An 11616-nucleotide genomic window follows, 5' to 3' on the forward strand; every position below is an offset into this window, starting at 1 on the left:
CTTTTATAGAAATAAAAATGAGACAAAACAATCAGGGAATTTACTTCATTACAGTCACATTATTTTTTCACCATAAAAGCTTTAATTATTCATTATTAATGAATAAAGAAAATGAAAGAATTGAGCAAAAGAATACCTGCAACAAATCAGACCTTTTAATTTAGTAAATAGATTAATTTAATCCTTATTTGATTTTTTTAAATCAAAATCAACCTGTATTATATTTTAATTTGAAAATCACACAACTGCTGTTGTAAATGTAAATAATTTAAGTAACTTTAGTAAGTAAATTAATTGATGATATTAAAAAATGGGTACTTAAATGATCAATTAACTGTTAACGTATTTATTTGTTCGTCTCGTCTAATTTTATTTCTGTGCATTAAAGATGTTGGCGGAAATATATTCATCCTCTATAATTATGAGATGCTCTAATTAGGTTTAAAATATGAAAACCTTCAGGGAATTTGTGTCTCCTGAGGATATATTGGGGGTCGTATATAATCCTTATTTTATCATCCATTATAATTATATTTTTCCAGATTTTATTCAGATTTTTAATAAACAAAATATAAAAAAAATATTAAATTTTTTTATGCAGTCCTTGAAGAAAAAGCTGATCTTCTTTAGTTTAGGAGGATTCAATGTATTCACTTTTTAAGCAACTTTCAAAAATGGAGGGAAAAAAAATTCCCATGAGCCCCTGAGAGTCCATCACAACCCCCCCAGGTGGGTCCTCACTGATGCCGGAGTCATTCCTCAGCGGAGTGGATGGCGCATCCTCCCTAAGTCTGCTAGCCTTAAATTGGCCGCCTCCCCCTTGACTTATTTAACGCCGTTCATACATTACAGCTCGATGACTTTGCATTGAGCCTGGGGACATGAATATGTAGCAATTAGATGTCTGAGAGTGGGACGAGGAGGAGGACGGGGCTGCATGAGAGATGAAGAGTTCCTCCAAGAAGGCCGTAAACATGATACTCTCGCTCACTGAGTGATTACTCCCCTTAATTATTCACCGAGATGTGACTAGAGTGCTCGCTTACACAGTTACTGAATATTACCCACATTACGACTGAGCAAAATTCATAACTTTTTCAGTATCGGCTGCAGAAATCTGCATTTTTCAGGTCATTTCGTGGTCCTCGTCAAACTAGAACTAGTATTTGTAGAAGTCTTTATGACCTTCATCTCCCCCCAACATGTTAATCTTTAAGCAGGGATGTCTGACCAACATGCATGTTAATGAACAGGTACATTACCTACTACTCCTGACTCTATTTCATTAAGCAGCTAAGCTAACATGGTTATAACTCTGGATATGCACACAGAAACAAAAGATAAGAGTGGTTTGAAAATGGATAAATCTATCATTAATTAAGAAATGTTGCCTCCACCATCCAATATTTAATGAAAAATAATAATTTAAGTCCGCCAGAAGCTACTATAGGAAGTTGCAAGCTCCCAGCTCCGCTACATTCAGACAAATAGATTCATGAACGTCTTTGTTTTCCTCGCCTGAGCTGGTATCTGGCTCTAATCTGTGCAGCTGGCTAACACCGATATTCCTCGCCTTTTTGTTACACCGCTAATGTTAGGTTGGGGTTGTGAGGGGCTGTAAGCTAGCAGGAAGGTGTAAACAGATGGAGAGGAAGGAGTGGAGCCTAGAAAATGACAGGTGTTTTGATTCTTCCTAATAATGGCATAATCATAATTAGAGCTGCCACAAACGATTATTTTAATAGTCGATTAATCAACAATTATTTTGCATGTAAAGCACACATCTTAACCATTATTAGCTTTAAACTAACTAAAAATTAGACATATAGCATTACCTGTGATAATGCTAGTATGAATGCTGTAAGCTGAATTTGGTCGCTGAAGATGCTGAAGTTTGTAGCTGAAAAGATTAAAGCTGATAACCAGCAAAAATATTAGTTAAATGCCAAATTCCCTCCCCTCTTATCTACAGATTATGGACTAATTTTCTCAATTCTCCAAACACCTGAAAACTTACCTATTTTGCAGTGCATTCAATACCTGACACTTACCTGTAATTTTAACTGTTGACTCACTGTTGTGTTTGTTATTTAGCTGTTTTGTTTTTATGCTTTTATTTATGTACTGTGAGGCGACCTTGAGTGCCAAAAAGGGCGCCATATAAATACAATTTATTATTATTATTATTGTAAATTAGGCTAAAAAACGGAAAAAAACCTAAATTAGCCAAAACCGCTAGCGTGCAGCTAAAATATTAGCTGAACTTAGAAGTAGCCTACAAATTGGAAAAAATCCTAAATTAGCCAAAATAGCTAGCATGTGGCTGAAAAATTAGCTAAACTCCAAAATAAAATATTAAAAAGCCTAAATTAGCCAAAACAGCAAGCGTGTGGCTGATATATTTGCTAAACTCTAAAATAGCCCATTTAAAAAGATTCTAAATTAACCAAAACAGCTAGCATGTGGCTGAAATAATAGATTAGCTCCAAAATAGCCTATTAAAAAAAGCCTAAATTCGCCAAAAACAGCTAGCATGTGGCTGAAATAATAACTAAACTCCAAATTAACTTTAAAAACCGTAATAAATGCCAAATAGTCCAAAAAACAACTATAATGCCATTATAGCTTTTGACTTTACTACACTTTGACTCCATATAATTTAAAGTAACGACTAACTGACCATTAAAATAGTCGACTATATCGATTAGTCATCGATTAGTCGACTAATGGTGGTAGCCCTAATCATAATTAAAAGACCACTGAGAATGTTTGTAGAACAAACCAAAAAATGATTGAAGTGGTAATTTAAGTCTATAAACTTTAACATAAAACCCAAAGCTTGGGTCTCTGAGTCAATCAGCTAGGAAATCTGCTCTTTCAACAATTGTTATTCTCATTATTCACTTTGACTTTGTGATTTATTGCTAAGTTATTGACTTAAAAAGTTCTTAAAAAATGTGACTTAACACGGTTTCTTGCGTCTGTTCCTCGTGAACGCTGATGTTCAGATTTGAATCAAAAGCAGCTAAAAGTCAGTTTTGAAACTCGTCTGTCTTTGCTGTTTAAAGTTTCAGTTAAAAAAAGAGAAAAAAAAGCAGTTTCTCCTTATTTTCTGCCGTCTCGCTCCTTCCTCCGAGCTACTCTTCTTGGGTCGCTGGAGAGTAGCAGCTCAGCCTCACCATCCCATCATAAGTGAAGCAGCTCCAAAACTCCGAAAAGCTTTTAAGTAGGCAAGTTGACTATAATGATGACAAGGCTATCGGGACAGAAGGAGGTGAGGCCGATGGGGAGCGGGAGCGAAGGAGTCGGTCATTAAGAGGAGGTGAGGCGGGTGTTTTACAGTCCTGCTCACGCGTGTGGGATGGGATGCTAGGAAGAGGAAGAGGCAGTCCCTGGGTACGCAGAGCTTTTAGACTGTGTGAGAGGAGCTGGGATGGGTCCGCTCTGTGGTGCTGTCATCTTTTGGGAGCGCAGGACGTAGCAGGGGGAAAGAAGAAAAAAAGTACAGGAAAGAGGAAAGGAAAGCAATGGAGGAAGTCGCTAAGAGTGAAGTGGGCCTAATTGCCGTTCTGCCACTAAGTGACTCAGTGTGACGAAGGTAAAAGCCTCAGAGTTCATTCAAGGAGAAATGGACGCAGGAAACGGTGGTCATATCACATCGTCATACTTTTCTCCTTTTTTTTTGACAGATTGTTTTAATTTGATCTGAGAAGATGTTCATGATCCAAGAAATACTTCCATATCCACACTGGAGAGGGAAATGCATAACTTTTTGGGGGGAAAATGTTGATTTCAAACAAGAAAACTTGCGTTTCCCTTTTCTGTTCTCTTGGTTTTCTTTTAAATCTGATAAAACTACGCGTCAATCTAAATGTATAGCATTACCTGTGATAAGTGTGAATGCTGTAAGCTGAATGTGGCGGCTAAAGATCTCAGAGCAGCTATATGAAAATGCTGAAGCTGAAAGCTTGCTAAAATATTAGCTAGATGCGAAAATTAGCCAAAAAGCTGGAAACATGTCTAAATTAACCAAAACCAGCTAGCACAACGCTGACATGTTAACTAAACTCCACATTAGCCAAATAAAAAGGAAAGATATCTAAAGTAAAGAAAAACAAAAATATTAGCTAAAATATTAACTAAACTCCAAACTACCCAAAAACTGGGAAAATGTCTAAATTAGCCAAAAAACCCCAGCTAGCATAATGTTAAAATGTTAGCTAAACTCAAAATGCTAAAATATTAGCTTGATTCCAAATTTCTAAAGAAGAAGGAAACCTGTCTAAATTAGCTAAAAATAGGCAAGCACAATGCTAAAATGTTACCTAAATTCCAAACTACCAAAAAACTGGAAGAAAATGTCCAAATTAGCAACAAAAAAAGCAGCTAGCCTAATACTAAGATGTTAGCTAAACTCCAAATTAGCCAAAAAAACTGGAAAAAATTGAAATTAGCCAAAAACAGCTAGCATGCTGCTAAAATAAAGCTAAATTTCAAAATACCCTTAAAAATCCAGTAGTTCCTGAACATTTTTAAGTTTGAATGGTGTCTTTAGCTGAAAGTTTGCAGAAGTTCACAAGTTTCTTAGTGCAAAAAGTTTTTGAAGGATTTTAGCAATTTCTCATATATTTCCTATGGAGCATATTTAGCTCAATATTTGAAACTACTTTAAGATTGAGTTCACACTGATTCATCACTATAATTTGTGATCCTATTCATCCTCTGTATGTTAAAATTCACAAAGACAAATGTACAATTCTATCATTCTGAGTCAGTGTCTGGAAATGCTGCTATCGACCTGAGCAGAAATAAAAGCTGTGATAAATGACTGCAAACTCTAACTCACCTTTCTTTTCTTGCTTTTGCCTCCATGCAGCGCTGCAACGCTGTGGCCCAACAGAAAGACATTTTGATGTCCTTTTTGTCTCAGAAGGCCCAAAGTCCAGGACAGGTAAGGTCACACCTGAGTTGTTTTTCCTATTTTAAAGACTAGTCAGTACTTTAGAGTCCATCTGTTCTGCAGTGTAAGAAACATTCGTAAAAGTTGCTTTTGTAGCTCCATCAGTGACTGATTATTTAGTTTTGTTTTTAATGAATACTTTCTAAAGTGCTTCCTTTTTTTGTTAAATTTTTGGAACATTTTTTTTGATGAAAAATGTTACCAGCCTTAAATGGACCAATAAATGAAATGGTGCAAAAATAGCAAGAATTTCTCAAAATATCATTTTATTTAAGTTATTTTTTAATTTGATGTGAATACATTCTGTTTCAAACTCAATTTACATAAATAAACTGTCAATAAGTAATGTTTTTAAGAATAAACATAGTCTGTTTTAAAGAAATTGTTAATTAAAAATGTTTTTATTAAATTTTGTCTTTAAAAATGGGAAGAAATGTGCTCATAAAATAAAGAAATAATGTCCACTAATGGTTTCAGTCAGGCTTCTCTGAAAGTTTTTAACAAAAACTGTTTTATTTAATTGTTGGATAAGTTTTGTTGATGAAAAGTATTGAGGGCTTTAAATGGACCAATAAAAGGAAATGTTCAAAAAAATGTCAAATTATTATTTTTAAGAAGTTGTTTTTTACTCTGAAGTCAAAACATTATGTTTCAAACTCAATTTACATAAACTGTCTTGATAAAAATATTTTTTTTATGAAGAAAAACTATCTTTTTTAATTAAGCTATTATTAAAAAATGTTTTTTATTACATTTTTCCTTTAAAAAAAATGGGGAAAAATGTACTTAACTAATGTGTACTTATGGTTTCAGTCGAACTTTTCTTTATGTTTTTATTTATTTATTTATTTATTGATTGACCTGGACTCCGTTGTAAAAGAGATTTCTTAATCTCAATGGGACTTCCTGGTTAAATAAAGGTTAATAAAATAATAAATAATATTTTAAAAGCTGCACTTTTTTTGTTTTGTTTAATTTTTTTGGGAAAGTTTCGTTGATGAAAAATGTTATGAGCTTAGAGGAGATGTTAAAAAAAGCAAACATTTCTCAAAATAGTGTTTTTAGGAACTTATTTTTTACTGTGAAGTCAACAAATTCAGTTTCAAACTCAATTTACATAAAGAAACGGTTTCAGTGAATTAAACGGTTTAATATTAAGGAAACTGGTCTTATGTTTTAAATAATTTTGACTTTAAAAAGTAGAAAAAAAATGTTCTTAATAAAGAATAATGTGCACTGATGGTGTCAAAGACAAAAATATTTAAACAAATAAAGGTTAAATTTATGAATAAATCAGGAACTGAATGATTGGATCAAATAAGCTTTAAAAAATGATCTTCCTCACTTAAAAAAAAAACTCAACTATTTAGTCACATTTAAGATGAAAAATTCTCTGTCAACCAGATGTTCCTGCTTTTATTTTGAAATATTTCCTCACGTTTGCACACAGATCGGGAAGATCAAGAACCTGCTGAGTCTGGTTCCGGACTTTGCAGAGAAGAGGGTGGTGTACGCGTACCTGATGAAGTGTCACGGTGAGAGATGAAGCGTTTAACCATTCATTGGGCTGTGAAGCGAGTCGGCGTTGGAGAAACACGTGTCCTCTAGTAACTTAGTTGTGCTGGCTAGCCTTGCGTGCTAATCTCAACACGTTCTACTACTCAGCTTTTAACTTCACACTTCTGTCTTTTTCGGGTTTTGTTCTTTCTTTCCTGCTGCGGTCCGCTGCAGATGAGAGGACATGACTATTTAAGCACCATTAGCTGGTTGGTTGACCTGGACAGCCGTGAGAAGGAGAGAAATCCTCCAGCTGTTGTAGTTTTCTTTCCCCCCATGAACAGGAGTGCATTAACCGTCAGTTTTCTCACGCTAAAATCATTTGATTCTATTTAAAGAGGCGAAAGCATTGACTGTAAATAATGCAAACATTTCTATTCTATTTTATTTGCTCTGTCATGTTTTGTTGAGCCGGTTGTGGTTTTTGTCACATCTGGCAGTTCTGGATAAGGACTTGACGTCGGCCAAGGCTTTGTACGAGCAGATGCTGAGGGAGGGGGTCACCGTCGACGAGCTGTCACTCAAACGGCTGGCGAGGCTGTACCGCGAAACGGGAGAGACGGCGCCCTTCCCCGAACCCCCGGTGAGCCGATTACACACACATTTTACCCAAACAGCAAATTCAAGTCGAAGAAAAAAGGAAAACTTTTATCAAACTTTAAGGATGTTTTAAAACCGGTCTGAAAGGCAGTTTAAAATCCCACTCCTACTATTCTTTTCTGTAAAATCGTTCCCAGGGTTGTTGACTGTTAGCAGGAAGTTAGCTGCACTAATTTCCCAGCATTCCTTTGTCTACACTCTCTCCTTCTAGCTTACAGACCCTCAGAAGCACAAGCTAACAGTATCATTAAAACAAAATGTTTCAAAAAGCAGCGAGCAATATATGATGTATATTGGCAGGAGTCCAGCAATAAATATCACGATACATATATCGATATATCGCAAAACAGCAACAGAGACAATATTTTAGTTTTTTTTAAAGAATGTGACTTAGTACAAATAAGTATGAATAAACATTTTTTTTATCATTATTTTTTGGTAACAGTTTTTGGTTTTCTTTTTATTCCAGTTTCAAATGTAATTTTTTTCTCACATTTCCAATATTTCTTTAAGGTTTTCAATATCTTTTTTTTTTCAAATTTTCAATAATTTCTAGTTTTCAATATGTATTTTTTAGTTTAAAAGGTGTTTCCAATTTTCAATTATTTTCAAATTTATTACGCCTGTTTTTTTTTAAATTTTCTATAATTTCTTTCAGTTTTCAATATGTATTTTTGAGTTAAAATGCCACAAAAGCACAATTTTCATCAGAGTGGGTCTTTAAAATGAAGTCATGCCTCCAAAAGTCTTCATAGAAACACAAAATATTAATGAGTTCATTAAACAACATTTGCAGAAATGAATTTAGTGTTTGCATGTTGGCCCAGAATCTGATTACTTGCATGTGCTCAGTTTGGCAAGTTTCTCCACTATAAAAGTTATTTTCTCGAGCTCTTAATGATCGCCTGTTACAAGCTTTCATCACATTTTCATGTAAAGTTGCATTAATGCATCAAAAAGCTCTCGTGTTTTTTACAGTTCTAGTCCAAACAGCTGATACAAACATATTAAACTCTAGTGAAGATATAATGTAAATATGCAGAGCTTATGTGTCACAAATTGAAAACAAAGTCAAACCCTCATTTGTGTTAAAATCAAGCAGTTCACTGTTTGTAATAATTCATAAAAGATGTGAACACAAATGAGAACACAGCAAAGGACAGAGAGGCGTCTAAATTCTATCCATCTTCTTCATCTGGGACCGGGTCGCAGCCTAAACAAAGATGCTCAGACTTCCCTGTCCCCTGTCACTTCCTCCACCTTCTCTGGAGGGACAGAGCTCATGACCATAGACGTTAATGAATCAGACCTGTTTCCGTTGCATGCTGCCCTTTAGCACCGGTTCTGCTCATAGTTTTTATGGACAGAAATTCTAGATGCAGTCGTGGACCCGAGGTGGTCTAGTTTGGAGGATTTCCTCTCTGCTCTTTGCAGATGATGTTGTCCTGTTGGCTTCATAAAGCCAGGACTTCTAGTGTGCATTGGGGCGGTTTGAGGGAAATTCCATTAAATGTTAGCATTAGCCGTCCTATGGGAAATTCCATTAAATGTTAGCATTAGCCGTCCTAAGGGAAATTTCATTAAATGTTAGCATTAGCTGTCCTATGGGAAATTCCATTAAAAGTTAGCATTAGCCGTCCTATGGGAAATTCCATTAAATGTTAGCATTAGCCGTCCTAAGGGAAATTTCATAAAATGTTAGCATTAGCTGTCCTATGGGAAATTCCATTAAATGTTAGCATTAGCCCTCCTATGGGAAATTTCATAAAAAAATAGCATTGGCCCTCCTATGGAAAATTCCATTAAACGTTAGCATTAACCGTTCAAAGGGAAATTCCATTAAATGTTAGCATTAGCCGTCCTATGGGAAATTCCATTAAATGTTAGCATTAGCCGTGCTATGGGAAATTCCATTAAATGTTAGCATTAGCCGTCCTAAGAGAAATTCCATTAAATGTTAGCATTAGCCGTCCTATGGGAAATTCCATTAAACGTTAGCATTAGCCGTGCTATGGAAAATTCCATTAAACATTAGCATTAGCCATGCTATTGGATATTCCATTAAATGTTAGCATTAGCTTTCCTATGGAAAATTCCATTAAACGTTAGCATTAGCCGTTCTATGGGAAATTCCATTAAACGTTAGCATTAGCCGTCCCATGGGAAATTCCATTAAACGTTAGCATTAGCCGTCCCATGGGAAATTCCATTAAACGTTAGCATTAGCCGTTCTATGGGAAATTCCATTAAACGTTAGCATTAGCCGTCCCATGATAAATTCCATTAAACGTTAGCATTAGCTGTCCTATGGGAAATTCCATTGATAGATAGCATCAAGCTAACGGAGTTTAGCATTATTTGTTATTTTTATGGATGGATTACTTGATCTATCAAGCTCAGATCGATTTTATCAATCCAGCGCTAGCGTTCACACTGTAGTGAACCGCAGTCGAGTTCACTTGCAAGAAAATCAGGATTTGTTTTTTACGTGGAACAGAGTTTGCTAGTTTTGTTCTTTTCATTGTTCAAATGATTTTTTTTTTTTTTTTACATTTATGAAACTCGCCAAAGGAAATCTCTCCCTTCAGGGATGAATAATCCAGATCTGACTCCAGTTTAAATCCTCCCCGAATGTCAGAGTCATTATTGTAAACTTTTCTAAAACGATTCAACACTTTGAGCAGAGCAGAACGCGCCCGTCCGGCCGGCGTTCTCGTACGAGCGGTAATGTGAGGCAGCAGGCCTGCAGCTTTGCTGTTACCTCAAGTGTTTTTCGCCCGCAGGACACGGCGTCCGCACAGGCGGCTTCTCTCTCTCCTGTGTTTGAGCACGCCGAACATTTTGTAGCCCTATTTTAGGCACAAGTGTACACACAAAAGGCCTCTCAGCCGCCACGTTTTGAAGCTCTGTCCCTTCCAGCAGGTGTAGACTGCATCACTTTACCTGCACAGCAGAGATAGGAGACCGAGGGATGAAGGTGGAGAGGCTCCTGCATTATTCAGCCGCTGTCAGGGGAGCTAAGTGGTTGCAGACTTTCACAGAGTTGCAAAAGAAGATCCAGAAGTTTCCCTCAAACTGGTGGAGCTTTTGGCCGACTTGTGCTGCCTCTTTTGTTTTAGAGAAATATAAATAAATATTAGATTTTTTCATTTCTTTGAGGCCCGTGGGGAAAGTGCAAATCCACGGAGGAAAAAAGTTTGTGAATTTGTGCCAGAGTCGTTTTTCTGCACCATTTCAATAATTGTAACGTTGTAAAGCGCGAGCGTAATCTGCAGGAAAGCTCTAACCTTCTCCCCTCCAAAAAAACAAAAACACACCCACTGCAACACTTTGTCTGGATCAAACCCCTGATTAATTAGCAAGGAACAGAGGCGAGCAGCGGAAGTGTGTGTTCGGGGAACGTGCTACAAATCCCTGATTTGTGTATTAATGGGGATTTAAAGATGAAACGAGACAACCTGGTTGGAGACTGGAGGCTGTTCAGACCGGCCCAGGAGGGGCGCCGGCTCCGCTCACTTCTGAGGGGGGAAACAATAAAACCGCGCCAGCGTGCAGCGTTTATGTGGAAAAGTTTGTTGCTGAATTGTCTTTGTTTGTCTGACTCTTTCAGGAGTCCTTTAAGTTTTACGCAGACAAGCTGAAGGAGCTCGCTGCCAAAACCCAAACGACGGCGGAGGAGTAACGACCCGCGGCCCGCTCCTCCCATCGTCTCCTTTTTCTGTTTTTATATAGAAGTCGTTCAAGCTGAAGCCGTTTGAACTTTGTGTTGTTTTGGATGTGACGTCAGTTTGTTGGCACATCGGTAAAATAAAACAAAATGAGGATGTTGAGACTGTACAGAAGTATTTATGCAAATATGCAAGAAAAGACGAAATAAATTCATACCATCAACGGTTTCTGCCTTCTTTTTACTCCAAATTGTATTTTATTGGGAACAAAAATGTTGATATTCTCAAAAAAGTCTCATTTTCAAACATTTGTGACACTTTTTAATTTGATAAAAATAGTAAATGTATAATTTTTTGTCAATTTAAGTGTTTTTTCATTTTAGACACTTAAAAATAAAATATTTGTATTTAGCTTTTTTCATATTTAATATGTATTTATTTTATTTTATATTTTTTTTAATTTATTTTATTAACATTTTAAATACCTTTTTGGCTCAATCTGATACTCTTAAATCATAGTAAACATGATCTATTATAAATAACTTAACATGTTTATTTATTTATTTATTTTTTTTGTCTTTTAAGTTCTAACTCCATCATTAAAAGTTACTGAGGTTTAGAACAAATAAACTTATGAACTTATTTAAGGCGACTTTATACAAACCTACTAAAGTCTTCTCAAGAAATTTGACATTTTTCTGATTTTTGTTCTATTAAAAATTGATCATTTCATGTCTAATAAATGGGTGAAGTCATAAAGTTCTCAAAACAAAACTATAATTAACTTTAGAATTATAAGGTGAAAGCATTTTTCAGGTGATTATAAATGGG

At 35.8% G+C, this 11616-nt stretch overlaps 1 protein-coding gene across 1 annotated transcript in view; it reads left to right on the forward strand.

Moving 5' to 3' along the window:
* Positions 1-11008, forward strand: part of lrpprc (leucine-rich pentatricopeptide repeat containing) — a gene marked incomplete in the record, with an annotated part of 82405 nt that extends 71397 nt beyond the window's left edge. Inside the window, 4 exon segments of the mRNA XM_024296997.2 lie at positions 4877-4951; positions 6411-6495; positions 6958-7100; positions 10728-11008. Coding sequence (XP_024152765.1) covers positions 4877-4951; positions 6411-6495; positions 6958-7100; positions 10728-10799 — 375 coding nt within the window.
* Positions 11009-11616: the final 608 nt, after the last annotated feature.

This window comes from Oryzias melastigma, linkage group LG15 (assembly GCF_002922805.2).
Source record: "Oryzias melastigma strain HK-1 linkage group LG15, ASM292280v2, whole genome shotgun sequence".
Taxonomy (NCBI): Eukaryota; Metazoa; Chordata; class Actinopteri; order Beloniformes; family Adrianichthyidae; genus Oryzias; species Oryzias melastigma.